The sequence below is a fragment of the Pygoscelis adeliae genome, unplaced genomic scaffold (genome assembly GCF_000699105.1).
Source record: "Pygoscelis adeliae isolate BGI_AS28 unplaced genomic scaffold, ASM69910v1 Scaffold91, whole genome shotgun sequence".
Taxonomy (NCBI): Eukaryota; Metazoa; Chordata; class Aves; order Sphenisciformes; family Spheniscidae; genus Pygoscelis; species Pygoscelis adeliae.
Genome location: NW_008824196.1, coordinates 1,635,398 through 1,650,826, shown reverse-complemented (window position 1 = coordinate 1,650,826; position 15,429 = coordinate 1,635,398). Strand labels below are relative to the sequence as shown.

At 35.9% G+C, this 15,429-nt stretch overlaps 1 protein-coding gene across 1 annotated transcript in view; it reads left to right on the top strand.

Annotated features, from left to right (window-relative positions):
- DMD (dystrophin) overlaps positions 1-15,429 on the top strand; it is a 1,204,567-nt gene that overhangs the window by 908,406 nt on the left and 280,732 nt on the right. The window contains 1 exon segment of the mRNA XM_009334780.1: positions 4,405-4,559. Coding sequence (XP_009333055.1) covers positions 4,405-4,559 — 155 coding nt within the window.

The following is a 15,429-nucleotide window of genomic DNA, read 5'->3' as shown; positions in this document are numbered from 1 at the left end:
AAAGAGAGAGGTCAGTGTGAGTCTTAAATAAATTCTTCAGACATATTCATTTTGTCAACTTTGTATCTCAACACAGCTTGGTATGAGAAAGTAGTCACCGAGTGTTCTTCTGATTTCTTTGTTAAACATTATAGGTCTGCCTAAAGACAGCTCAGTCAATGCGAAAGTTCCCCTCTGCTCTAAGTGAACTTCTAATCAGTGCTTGTGTTAATGTTTTTCTGTTAGTGCATCCTTACACACGAGTAAATGGTAAGCTCAGCAATACCAGTCTTTTGATTATTTATTTTTTTACAATGCCAGCATAAAACAAAAATCTGTAACTGGCTTGTATTTAGGCAATGATGTTTTTAATAGAATTTGACACATTTGTGTCTGACACTTAAAAGAAAAGTAACCAAGTACCATATAGCTGATAATTAAACATATCATTCCTTTAAATCTGAAGTTAATTCAGAGCTAATTTGCTGAGGATTAAAGCATTTTTTCATTCTATTTTTTTAGTTTGATATTCAACAACTAAATTCTAAGTACCGGGGTTAGGTACAGAGAATCAGAATATGGCATTCTGGCCAATGAGAGTCTTTATCCATTAAAGCCCTGTTTGTTATTGTTTATTAAGTGATGACTGCAGATGGTTAACTCAGCAGGCTGAAGGTTATAGGTGTATAAATAGTACACAGTCACACTTCAGCTCCTTTCTGTCCCCAAGTCATCTGAACATAAGCTAGTGTAAAACTAGTATCTTCTTAATATGATACCGAGCTTACGTTAAAAAGAAAACAAACCTGCTAGGATTGCCAGTTCACTCCTTGGCTCCTTGTTTTGGTAAGAGCTAGTGAGGCATCTCTTCTCCCGCTGTACCAGTTTAGCTGCGGTGGCCAAAATGAAGGGGAGGAAGGATGGAGACAAGGTTTCCTTCCTTTCCTTCATTGACCACATATTTCTTATTCATCTAAATAGGAAATTAAATAGCAGCTTATTATTATATCCCCTGCTCTGTTGGGGCTCAAGAGGCCAAGCAACCTTCCACCCACATAGCCTGGGGGGTGAACTTTATGCCGTGGATTTGTGGATAAGACTGAGGCTATCTTGCTTGCCTTTGCCTTCTTCATGCAGGGGGGTAACTTACTAGGTACTCTACTGCCACTCCCTGTGTGCCAATATAGGATTAAGTAGAGTCTCAGCATTTTGTGGATTTTTATTATTCCAGGGCTGACAGCATACTGCTTTGATTTTAGTAAAACAATTAACAATTAAGTTAATATTATTACTATGATGCAGACACTGAAATAGAATTCTGTGATTAAAAAAATTATAATTCTTTAAGTATATAAATAAAACATGCTATAGATATACAGAAAAAGGACAGAAAGACAGCCTGATTTTCCAGATTTGCTCAGTATGGGAATTTACATGCTCAGAATTGGATGATGCTGTACATACATATTGCTATATTTGAACTTCTGTGTGTCATTTATTTTGTTCCACTGGGCAATCCTGGGATAGAAGAAAGCCCAGTTCTAATTTCCTTACTTGTTTTTAATCAAGGATCCTTAATTACACAGACTTTCTTCCTAATAACATCTACTAGTGTCTTCTAATTAAAAATTAAAAATAAATTTATACCTAAGTAACATGATAAGTGTACAGCCTTAATTCTTTAAGCCCATTAATAAACTCAGCAAATTCCAGTGATGACACAGACAAAACAAAGAGAAAGCTTTAAAAAATGTCAAAATGAAATTAAGGTAATAAAGCATTTTCCTTTAAAAAAAATTCGAACGTGTTCTTCAGTAGTTAAAAGATACATGAGACCTAAAAATTTAAAAGGGAAAAGAGAAAAAAAAAATGCCAGGAATTTAATTCTAAAATATTCATTATAGTCATGTAAGATAGGAGTTAATGGGCCTCTGTAGGACAGACAGTTAAAACATTTACCACAACACTTTGTTCTCAGTGTCTGCACACAGAGCAAAGTTGAAGCAAGGCATGCTTTCCTCAAAGTTCTTGAAAAATTACATACCAGTTTCCAATAAAGTAGAAAATACAAATTGTTTCTGTCGGCAAAGCTCTCTATATTCATCATTTCTTTCCTGAGTGATGATCTAGTGTTGTAATGTCAGGAAGTTAATGGATTAATGTTGAAGTTAATGGTGAGAACAACACTTTTGGAAATAGCCTTGTAATGGATCTTTCTGTATTTTTATTATAAAACTGGGTTTGGAAGGTTTTATAAGGTCGTTTATATTCACATGGGACTGGGCAAAAAGAACTTATTTTCAAAGTAGGGTTTACAGGCCATTAATTTACAATACAGACAAAATGTTATGGTAACTTTTCTATGTAATGCAGTGAATAGTCAGTCTGCTGTGATTCTTTGGCTGGAAAAAAGTAGCTGTATGCATGCATAATTTTAAACAAAGAGAAAAAGGGTGTATAATAAAGATGGATAGACCTAAATGTAGAATAGATACTTGCTATAAAGGATCTACAAAACTGAAATGATAATTACTGTAGAATTTATTTATTTATTGCTTTATATATTTTATTATAATTGTGTAAATATTATCATTTATACATTTATTGTATATAACTCTGGCAGGAAAGGAGCTCAATTGGCAGCCTATTTCCAAAACAACCACCTGCCTATATCCTCTCCAAAGGAATGGTAGTAGTTTTCCACAAAACTATCACCTCTCCTGACTACATCTACATACTTAACACAGGGGAATGACTTTAAGAAAATGTTTAGGCATCTTCAGCTTAAGTGAGCTTAACCATAACATGTTCAGATGGTTTTCGGGAGGGGGCGGTTAGTAGCCTCCTCCTGATGTTTAATTGGTAGAAATAGGATCCCTTGTTCAAAACAGGTAATCAGGTTGCTGTCTTAGTACCTGAGTTTGTCTGCTGCACAGTAGTTGGGTGATCTGCCCTCTCATGAAGGGATAACGCAGGAAAGAGAGGAAATACATGTTTTCGGTTTTAAATTATGGAGAGGACCTAGAGATGTTGAAGCAGCTTTTCAACGGGTAAGAGTTTGGGGGGGAAATCAAAACCCCCCAAAACTCCACCTGGACTCTATTCAAAGATCAAGTACGTTTCAGTCCCAGTCTTAACCAAAATCAACTTACAGACTTTCTGAGATGAAAACATAAGTGCACAAAATATTCAAAATGTATTTATTTTTAGTTAGTATTTAGACTCTTTAATCAGCGATTATGTATTTAAGTTCAGCTTTGCGTGGAGAATTCTGTATCTGAGTCAAAACAAGATTTCAAAAGGAATACTGCTTTGGGAGAATGAGAGGAAAAAAACTATTTTTTCTTCACAGACATTTCCTGATTTGTGTATTAAAGCACAACAATAAAGACAGTCAAACCTTACTGTTTGTTTTTTGTCAATAGCTTCTAATGTTTGCATGCAACTTACTGTTTCTGTTTACAAATCTATTTTTTCCTACTTGCATTGTCCCTTTGCTTGGCTAGTTGTAGTCTTTGCCTAGTACAGAAGTACAAGTAGACCATTGATTATCTTTGCTCTTTCATTTTGTTGTTACACATTATGGATTAAATATAAAAATTCAGTGCTTTTATATGGAAATTTGCTCTGAGAAAAAGACTAACAGGAAAGATGCATGGGAGCTGGTTGCTGGCTGAATGAGTGTTCTGGATTTCCTGTCTTGCTTTTGTAGTGAGACAGCTGGCCCAGGTGGGGAGGAGAGGAGAAGAAAAAGAGGAGAGAAGAAAGAGGAGAGGAAAGGGAAAAAAAAGAATGACCAAGATTTAAAAAGCTTTTTTACTGCTAAGAAGAATAAATTAACAGTATAAAGATATTGATAGGTTTACCAGTATTTTGCTGTATTGCAGATTTAGTGCTGTTCCAGTAGATGGCACTAATTACATAAACAATTTGCTAAAATACATTTTGAAAAAGTGAAAGCACAGGTATTAATTGTCCAAATTTCAGTATTATTTCAGAGTATAAAAAAGAAAATTAGATAGAACATATTATTTCACTATATTTTCCATCTCAGTGTAATTCAACATCACAAATAATGATAGTTTGCATAATGCATAACAACGCATCCATCTATTTGTGTCTCAGAAAAGAATAATCAACATTCTAATCAGTGTTTATCAATTTGAGCTGTCATGTTTTATCTGGCATTTAGGATTTTGTTGCTTGGTCCTGTCAGAGATTAGAAATAGTCCTATGGTCTTATGACTGAAAGAATTTAAATATGTAGAAAGACTCTGACCCTAGTTATCAGTAAATCGGAGGAAGTCCTTTTTCTTTATATTGATGGTATAAGTTGTTCATCTCCCTCTCTAATAATCATACAATGTGTGCGATCATTTTATGGTGATCTGAGGTTTATTCTTTTTCTTTCTCTTTTTACTTCAGCAATTTTCAAAAGAAATACGACAATGGCAAATAAATGTAGATGTGGCAAATGACATGGCACTTAAGCTGCTCCGTGATTATTCAACAGATGATACCAGAAAAGTAGAATTGATGACAGATAACATTAATGCGACGTGGGCTGCCATTAATAAGAGGTAGGATATAAATTGTGCTGTTAGATTTGTTGTTAAACTTCATTAACAGTCATTGTCCAGCTTTGGTTGGAGATTGTAGAAGACGTAACATTCGAAAATGACATGATTAGAGTGAGAAAGGAAAGAATGATGATGAGTATTCTGTCATACTTTTTGGAACTATGTCTTTGGAATGCCATATAATTCTCTGAAATAAAATTTTTCCTCCTGCCAATTTTCCTCTACTGTAACCAGTTGCCAACTAACTTCAGTTGATAGGTTATGTATTTTAAATATTTAAAATGAAGTGTTTCATATGTCTATGTACTATCTCCACATCACAATCACTATAGTGATTTTGAGTCATAAACTGAATCTGAAAATGACAGACATATTCTATTGAAGCAGGTTCAAAGTAGAAATGTTATCCTGTACCTTTGAAGTAAATCTTTAGTCAATAAAGTTTTTATTAGATCCTTGATCACATTCTTCGTTACATTTCACACTCTTGCAGTGTTTGGTTTAGATACCAATTCCTTACTAAAAGCAATTTTTGCAGCTTGCCACCAGATTGTGAATCATCCAATATGCAATCTGTAAGATCAGAACATATTGCAGAATAAAAATTACTTTCTTTATAGTAGTAAAAGAGTTTTAAATCATTGCACATTAGATGAGATACGTAAAAATTAAATCAAAGTTGTTTTAATCAGTATCTTGGATTAAGTTTTATAGCTTATAACTGAAACTAGAACTGAATTAGATTTTAACATGTTTTTAATTAAAGTCTATGAACAAGGCCAGAAAAGTCAGTTCAGTTAAATATACAATAAATTCAGGAGATCTGCTTGCATATTGGCCGTTACTCAAACCATTGATGGCTACAGAAATTTATTGCTACTTTTTGTTTAATTTTTCTATGAAGTTGATATTCATATGAATGAGTCACTTTAACAACATTTTTTCTGAAGCAGACTTGCCACTGACTTAAGATCCTGTTCAGATGAGAGAAGAGATGCTATTGATGTCCACTGAAAGAAAGCCGCATAATAATTTGAAAGCTTTTTTTTTTAACAAGAGCACTAACTAAACTGAGAAATTACTCTAAACATTCAGTTAATATCTGCTTGCATTTCTCCTGTTATAGTAGAAGCCATTTTAGCCTTATTAGTAGTAGCCATATTTTAAGAAAAAATGTTTTGCTCTCTGTGGTCTGAAAAACAGGCTGGGGGGAACATCTGTTCTTGGATGAGAAAGGCTGGGTGTCTAATGCTCAAAACTATTCTCCATGAGTAGGTAAAATCAGTAGCTCAAAAAGGTTAGATGGGAGAACCCAAGGAAATTGCTTTTGTCTGTATGTAGTGCTACAACCCCCACTTGGTGGGATGGCTTTGTAATCCTGAAGTCCAGGATATGTCTGTAGCTGCTGTGGATGCTCAGGTAGCAATTGTAGCTAAGAGTGCATCTTTAAATCTGTTACTGCTTCAAGCACAAACCCACATGTGTCTAATGTTGCTTAAATGTGAAAATTGCCATTGTTGCATGGACTCAGCCAAGTACTAGGGTAACAGAGAGTACAAATTCTTCAAGACACTCTCCTTGCAAGCTTCTACAAAACCCACAGACTTGTTCACAGCTCATGTGTTAGATGGATTACTGTAGTAAATGTTTTATGTCTTAGAAGAGAGCTGTTTAGGTGGCTGAGTTGCCATTTCCCATTAAGAAGTACAAAAAGATAGGATTAAGCTTGAACAGGTAACTGTAAAACTAGAATTTCCTAGTTGTTGATTGTATGACTTTACTACCTTTCTAATATTTTTTTAATTCAGTATTTTGTATATGATTTTTGTAAGACTTCTCATAATTTCGGAACTTGAAAAAGAAGCATGCTGCAAATGGTAGTTGATAAGCTTCTCTAAGGGCTGTATCACTTTTCTATCTGTCTTTTGTGAGACGTTGATAAACAAGGACATACTAAGGCATCAAGTCAGCAAAAGACTTGTACTTGGAAGATTTTCTGCTCCTGTAGAATTTTCAGGTTTGTTTGAAGAAGTAGCCAAGCCTTTTGCTCATGGAGCAGCTCCTGAGTGAGGTCCTGAAAGAACCTCCCACATTTCTTTTGTTAAACAGCTCTGTGGAAAGAGAAGATGGAGCAAACCAAATTTTTTTTTTTTTTTAATGGTTTTGGGGATCTTTTGAACCGTAAGAGAATATTTACTCATTAGAAAGGAGACACATGAACTGTTTGTCACAGGCTCCAATAAAGGCTAGTTTACTAGATGCGTACTGAGATGCGTATGCAATGATTTCAGATATATCCATGAGTGTTATTTTCATTTAGACCATGAGAAAGTAGTGCTCCGGTAACTTAGTGACCTCGCAGTGATGTAGAAATATATTCCAAATAATCGTCTTGACCATTTCTCCAGTATTTTAGAAATACTTTTATCACTGTTTATACATGTCTTGAGTGCCAAGAGGAAATACTCTGCTAAAGATTTTGGTTTCTTCTCCCTACATCCTTGATTTAAATGGCCTAATTATTTTGTGGATATTTTATTTTTAAAAGAAAAATTAGGAGTGGCTTACATTGTTTTGAACTGGTTTTCCTCTAACCTGCCATTAATATCAGAATTGTGTGTCAGCGTAAAAAATGTGAAACCTCCTTTTCCATGAACCGGATTAGTAAAACAACAGGCAGGCAAGCAGCAGTAAAATTCCACTTTGCCTGTTGGTAATAGTTCAGCCAAAGCAAGTATTTTAGTCATTAAGGCAACATCTGCTAGCTTGTGTTTTGTTTTGCTTAAGTAGATTTGCAGCTGATTGCTGTGTGTTTACCCTTTGCCTTACTGTTCTGTTTTATAACATTGAACTATAACGAATAACATTCTAACTCCTTTAATAGCCAAGTTGGTGAGTGCTTGATGGTTGCTTCACTTTTTTCACTCGCCACTTTTTAATTTTTATTTTTGTTGTTGATACTGCAAAGATACACTAAAAAGCACATGAACTGATCAGTTGGGCAAAAGCCAGAGTGACTTGTAAACAGGTCTCTTCGTCTTCTCTTTAGAAGTGTTGACTTTCCAAGAAATAACTATATTATTTAAGCTGAGGCAATTAAGGAGAAAGCGATCTGTATTGCTTGTATTAACAAAAATAAATCTAACAGATGAACTAAAGTGTTCTCAAGAGAACAAAATACAATGAAGGAAGCAACCATTAGAAATTTACTATATATAAAAATGTTTGTTATGGTAGTATTATGTTACTCCCTCCTTTTGTAAGCACTCGTATTTCATGTGAATTATCATATAAAACATAAACACTTGCTTAAATTTGTTCTTTTCCTGGGAATCCACCAAATGTGTTTAAATTTCACTAAGTTAAATATTAAGCTAAAAGGGACTTAGATCTTTCTTAAGTGGTGCATATATTATGACAATAATTACATAACGAACTCTGAGAATTGGTTAGGACTCCAACCCATCACCGTCTAACACACATCTTCAAATATTTGCATCGCCCACCAGTTCCTATGCTCAAGTTCAATGGAACTCAGGCTGCACAGCAGGTGTTAAGAGCTTTCACTCAAGATGCATTTTTTGGCTCCTGAGACAAGATACAGGACACACACATCAGTCAAAACATAAAAATAACTTTTTTTTCCCTACTACATGGTATGGGCAGTGACGATTTATGTTATTATTAGTTTAAGTTGTACGGAGTTAGAGAGGGAGTGGCAAGAAGTTGAGTTTCTAGACATCCTATTTGAAAGGTCTGATACCAACTCCCATATTTATCTAAGAATGGTGTTAATTCTCTAATGGAACCAGTTGTACAAACACCTTGATTTTGCATGTCAGCTGGACAGTATGAAATGCAAATGGCCAAACAAACTAAGGACATAAACAGTACAAAAGTATGATGTTTATCTGTTTCCTATGTAAATGCATAATATAATAGTAATTATAAGTGTGAAAAAGGTCATAATCTAGTTTTGGCCTTTGAGCAGCAAACCTTTCCTTTCAGTGATTGCTTGTTACAAAAATAAAATTGTTAGAATGTAAACTTTATCTGTACATAATGTTTGTAAGTATAATTTTATTGCCTGCACTGAAAGAGCTGACTGTTCTGCTGGAGACAGGTTTTATTAATATACTGTACCTGTTCTAATACTACTTTGCTTTATGGCACTTGTGGAAGTAATTACATTTGCATTACAGTTGAATTGCATTCTGAGTGAGAAAAACTGCATTTACACATCAAGCAACAGCCAGGAGTATGAAGTGTGTTAAGTTATACTGAAGATTCATAGTTGGTTTCAGTAGCTAGACCTTTCTGGGAGCTATCTCTGAAGAGCTTATTTGCTCATTTAGGCTTGGACTGCTGAAGTCAAGAAGAAAAGAATTCACAATAAGTTTTTCTTTAAAGAACATTCCCATATTCTAGGTTCTCCATGCAAACTCAGACTTTTCCTCTCCATTCTTCTATTGCTTTGAACATTGGTCTGCATTCCTCAAATCGGTATAATTCCATGCATATGAACAGCTTTTATAGTTCTTTGTGCAGGCACACTTTCTTTGAGCACAGTGAAACAACTAAATTAAAAATGTAAGTGGCCATGGGAGCCTTGTTTGTATGGGAAGCTTGTTTACATGTCTGTGCCTGCAGTTGTTGTCCTGCCTATAGAGCTGCATTTGTGTGGGTGTGAGCAAGAAATAATTGCAAATGTAAGACTTCAGATGAAGTTGACAATGGTCAAATGCCATTTTCCAATGTAATCTTTTTCCCAAAGAAACTATAGTAAGATAATTTTTATTTTTATCGTCATATTGTGGTGATTTATTGGTTGTTTTTTGAAATAATTTTGCCAGGCTCAAGAAAATAGATATGTAGAGCAGCTGCTTTTTTACAACCAATATGTCATGCTGAAGCTTGTTATTTACACCAGCTTAACCATAGATACTAATTTAAAATTGCAAAGACTGCTGGAAAACATTGCAATTGTAGGGCAATTATTTTGTTTTGTGAGACATGTTGATAATACATGTTTATCTTTGTCGCTTCTATTATCTAAAAAAGTAAATTTTCAGTCTAGGTGTTTGTCACATGCTGTCTTTGAGAACTTTGCTTGTTTTTAATGCTATAAGGACTTAAGTACTTTTACTTAAGTCAGCAAAACTATTCATGTTGAATGAAAGTGAGTACAGTCTCAGGTATCACACCCAAGATTATATTAAGGAGCAAATAATTTTATATGTCAGCATGAGACCCCACCTGGAGTACTGTGTTCAGCTCTGGAGCCCTCAGCAGAAGAAAGACACGGACCTGTTGGAGCGGGTCCAGAAGAGGGCCACAAAAATGATCAGGGGGATGGAACAGCTCTCCTATGAAGAAAGGCTGAGAGAGTTGGGGTTGTTCAGCCTGGAGAAGAGAAGGCTTCGGGGAGACCTTATTGCAGCCTATCAGTACTTAAAGGGGGCTTACAAAAAAGATGGCGGCAGACTCTTTAGCAGGGCCTGTAGTGACAGGACAATGGGGAATGGCTTTAAACTAAAGAGGAGTAGATTTAGACTAGATATAAGGAAGACATTTTTTACGCTGAGGGTGGTGAAACACTGGCACAGGTTGCCCAGAGAGGTGGTGGATGCCCCATCCCTGGAAACATTCAAGGTCAGATTGAACGGGGCTCTGAGCAACCTGATCTAGTTGAAGATGTCCCTGCTCACAGCAGGGGGTTGGACTAGATGACCTTTAGAGGTCCCTTCCAACCCAAACCATTCTATGATTCTATGGTTCTATGTTTTTCTGAAGAACTAATGTAACTCTGTTGACTATTCTTTTGAATAGGAGGAGAAATAAAATTTTCAAAAAAGCATTTAATCCAGAACTCTTCTAGAAAGTCTGAATTTTATATGGGGTCCAAGTGTCTTTCCCATTAGACAAAAGGGTACAAGAACCCTTTAATTTTCATGAAACTAATTTGTCTCGTTTTGTCAGTACAGCACTCCATGCTTCTCAGAAATTATTCTCCAGCAGAGTTAGTAACATGGGCAAACTCTAAAGAAAAACTCTTTATTAGCTGCTTGTGATGTAGGGAATGTTAAGGCTTTTGTGTTTAAAATATAGGTATCTGAGGTTTCCTAAGAGTTGTTTTCAGATAAAGGATTAAAGTATTTTTTGTTTTCTTTGTTCCATTCTGTTACCATTATTTTAAACAAAATAGGGCACCCTCAAAAAAGGACTATAAAAAGGGTGTAAATGCCCTGGCAAGGTTTAGATGCTCTGACTTTTATTTAGAGATATCTGTTGTTTTGTATTTTACTTGGTTAAATATCAGCCCTTAACATATCCATATGTCGTGGTTTAACCTCAGTTGGCAACTAAGTACCACACAGCCGCTCGCTCACTCCCCCCTCCCCGGTGGGATGGGGGAGACAATCAGAAGGGTAAAAGTGAGAAAACTCGTGGGTTGAGATAAAGACAGTTTAATAGGTAAAGCAAAAGCCGCGCACGCAAGCAAAGCAAAACCAGGAATTCATTCACTACTTCCCATGGGCAGGCAGGTGTTCAGCCATCTCCAGGAAAGCAGGGCTCCCTCACGCGTAACGGTTACTTGGGAAGACAAACGCCATCACTCTGAACATCCCCCCCCTCCCTCCTTCTTCCCCCAGCTTTATATGCTGAGCATGACGTCACATGGTATGGAATGTCCCTTGGGCCAGTTTGGGTCAGCTGTCCTGGCTGTGCCCCCTCCCAGCTTCTTGTGCCCCTCCAGCCTTCTCAGTCGGCAGAGCATGGGAAGCTGAAAAGTCCTTGACTCGTGTAAGCACTACCTAGCAACAACTAAAACATCGGTGTCTAATCAACATTGTTCTCACCCTAAATCCAAACCACAGCACTGTACCAGCTACTAGGAAGGAAATTAACTCTATCCCTGCCGAAACCAGGACACCATATTAAAAAAATACACCTACAAGGCCGTTTGGGGGGGAGGGATTGTTTTATGATGATAGATAAAAGAGAGGTTACCTGTTTGAGAAAGATATTTTACTAACTGCCTACATTCTCAAACAAATATTTATGTACAAAATATAATCTCAAGCTTATCAGCAATGACATCAGTTAACATTGCTTTCTTATTTTTTCTAATGCTCCTAAGAATGATGAAATTTCAGCCACATATAGGAAAAAAAATATAAAAAGACATAAATAAAGATGCCAGACGAAGCTCCTATAAATAGGAGATCTTGAAAGTCATCTTAGCTGCTCATATTCTAGTTTTCACCTTTGTTTTCCACTCAGCTGACTGTACTTTTTGTGCAGTACTGACATCAGTATGTGGATCCAAGATGAGAAGTCAACTGAGGGTACTGAATATTTGTGGTTTACTTTGTGAGAGGAGTCTTGGATATGCAATGCTTTCAAAATGCTGGTAGGATGAGCTAAAAAAGCAATGTTACCCAGAATATGGTGTGATTCATCATTTCCACCTTTGTGAACATATTCTTGTGTTTTCTGAGAAACTCTTTTTAGGATTAAAAAAAGGAAAGAGTTCTTGAGTTATTTCAGGAGAGGGTAGCGTCAGTAATGCAGTACTTGACTAAAAGGATCTATGGATCCTTGTGACTTCAGGGACATGTTTCTTAAAGCTCTTAATATCAGTGTGAATAAACTTAATGTTTCCACCACTTGAATAGATACATCTGTAGGCTAGTACTTTTATCACTTCCAGAAAGGCAATAGATCATCTGTAGGTCTGCTAAGTCTTCCCACGGACAAACAGAAATGACCTCAAAGAGAAAAGTGTTGTTGTTCTTCAATTAATTGTTTTTTTTTTTCAACTTGTCTGTCCTACAAGTGGCTTGCTGAGGTTTTTTAGATGCCATGAATTCAGCTGATTGATGGTTTAGTGGTTTTGGTTGTTAACTGTAATCTAATGTTAATGATTTCATTATAGACAATTAAAAAGGAGGACAGCACTGGCATTTTGCAAAGAGGCCTTCAACTTCAAATACTGAGAGCAAGTTAATAATTAAAACTAAGCAGGAAAAGTGAAAGTAGAACATCTAGAAGACCATTCCTTACTGCTCAGACAGTTGCTCTTTCCATTTTTTTTTCTCATTCTTGGTTTATATTTTGGTCTTGAGTGAAATAGAATTCTGCTGCTTTGTTCATATTTACTGTGTTAAATGCTGTTTATTCCTTTCTGATGAAAATGAGAACAGTTCTCATGTTATAGTGAAATCCAGCTAGGCAAAATCATTAAATGGTTTATGGCACAGAATTCTAAAGGGAGAGAGGTTTCATGGACTAACTTGAATCATAATCAGCGCTTAATATGGACATTTCAAAGAAACACTCCATTTGAGAAATCTCACTCTTTTGCATCCACGGGAGGTGCAGGAGGAGCAAGGTACTAAGGAAGACATAAGTAGACCTGATTTTGTGAGAGAACAGAAATGTCAGTTTTTATTCTTACTCCATTAGAAGATTAAGACAAATATGTTGTTCTTTTTCTTAAAGGTGAGATTTTCTGAAGTAATTGGAGAGTTTTAGTCTCTATTTGAACAAGAACAGAAGCTAATGCTCTGTGCCCTGAAAGTCCAACCTTAAATCTATTTCCTATTAGTCTGCAGATAAATTAACAAAGTGTAGCAAACTGATTACTGCTCTCATCCAAAGCTTATTGCAACAAATGAATGTCTTTCCTTTCCCCTCAATAGACTTCTTATCAGGCTTCATGTCCTTTAAAACAAACAACTGAACAGAAATTAATAAAGCTGATGGACTAGCAGAGTGCCAGCAAAAAGGAATTTGACCTTAGCTGTCATTTTTTGTTTGCATTATTATTCTTGTGATAGCCTTGTTTTGGTTTCCCCGGTGTCTTCTATGGATTTTTTTTTTTTTCTTTACAGCATTTCCTTGCTATTGCAAGCTTTGGTGCTTCATGATTGTTTAGCTTCTGATCAGCTGCTGTGCAGGCAGTGTAAGTTTCCCCCTCACTGGCTTGTCAGTCATGCTTGAAACTGAGAGGATAATTCAGTCTGCCTATTAAATTTTTACTCTGTGGAAGTTACCACCAAATGTGTCAGTTGACAACAGTGGTGCTTGCCTTTTGTTGTGTGGCTGTGTTTTAACTATGAACAAAATTTCAACCACACATTGTTTTTATATAAACTCACAAAGAAATTGACAAATGACAACGAGTTGTTATCATTCTGGATGGGGATCGGTGGCACAAGAGGCTGATGGTTGTGACTCTTATTGACCAAAGCAGAGACCTGAGGAAGTGGCAATACTGAGGGCAGATGAGAAAGCAACAGAATTAGCAATGTAATTTTCATGCATGTCCTAAAACAGGGGCGGTGAGAAATCATTGAGGAAAGGTGAGGTTAAACTGGTAAATCTTGAGGACGGAGCTTTTAACGTGTATGTGATACAGGTACATGGAAGGAGAAACAGTAAGTAAGCAAGGAATTTCTGAAAAGGAAAAGATCAGTATGTTCATGTTGTTTAGCATCCAGTATCAATCACATCTTGACCGATACCACAAATTTAACTGTACTGTGCTATGTTCCCTGACAAATTTAAAAAATGTAGAGCTCTTCCCCAGCTACTAAGCATTACACCTCCTGCAAACTATAAGAAATATTATCTCCTGCAAATGATAAGAAATAATAGCCAACTCTAGCTGGCATATCTGCAGATTCTTCCTTTGTGCAAGATACATAATCGGTTATGTATCTGATACGTATCTGCTTAAGCACAATAGTGCCTTGTGGCAATGAATTATACAGGTCCGCTTTTTGTTGCTAAAGAAAGAAAAAAGTATTATTTTTTTTCTGTTTAAAATGTGCTACATATTTTTGAGATTCCATTTGTTCACTTTACATAGTATATGGTAAAAACAAATTTCTTGGAATTGCCTAAAGTGCCGAGCTTGCAATACCCATTTCCCACTTTCTGCATTTTAGCTTATTAATAGCTTATGTTTTCTTTTTTATTTTCCTTATTTTCTTTTTCTTGTTTTCTTTCCTATTATTTGTATGATTTCTTATTTTTTTAGTTCATGTCAAGTTAGACTTGAGTCTAATTTAGTGGTTGTTTTTTTAAAATCGAACTTGGATGCATTTTCTGTACCCCACGACATGACTTATATATGCTGATTTTGGTTATTTTTTTGTTTTAAAACCTGAAAGAGATGCTGCTGTTTATTGTCAGTAATGGAAAACAGTTCAGAAATTTCCATGAGTTCTTGGTGCTTAGACACCTTAGTGTCTGAGGTTGATATTTCAGGTATGTTAATTACTAATAGTATCTATTGCTCTATTATGAACCATACACCTTTACTGATTCCAAGAGGGTAGATTTATTTTTGTGGTAGTCAACCTGTAAGTTTTGCAGTGTGTTTTTACTCCAAGGGACAGGACGCAATTCTTCCAGCACTGTCCTTTCTCTTTGTTCCTGTGGGAACACCAGCAGAATAAACTTGTTCAAATAGGATGGCACTAAGAAACTATAGTTCAGATCTGCCTTTGGTGACACCCTTCCTTTTTATACTGTGCTGACCCCTTGAAGCTGTGGACACTTGTCACTGTTACTTCTTTTCATGTTGGGGAAAATAAAAGTAGAAGCATGGAACATTTTTATTAAAGTTTGCTTTTGCTAAATTGGTTTTCACATCATGTCACTGCTTTAGTCAGTTTATGTCTGATGTTACTCTCCTTTATGCTGGTTGGGACGAGGTACCCAAGCTAGCATCAGGAGAGTGATTTAAAGATGGACATAATTTTTTTTTTTTATTTTATTTTTAACTAATAATCATTCAGATGCTAGTATGTATTGACATCTTCATTAAGCTGTTGGTCTTGATTTTAAATACTAAAAT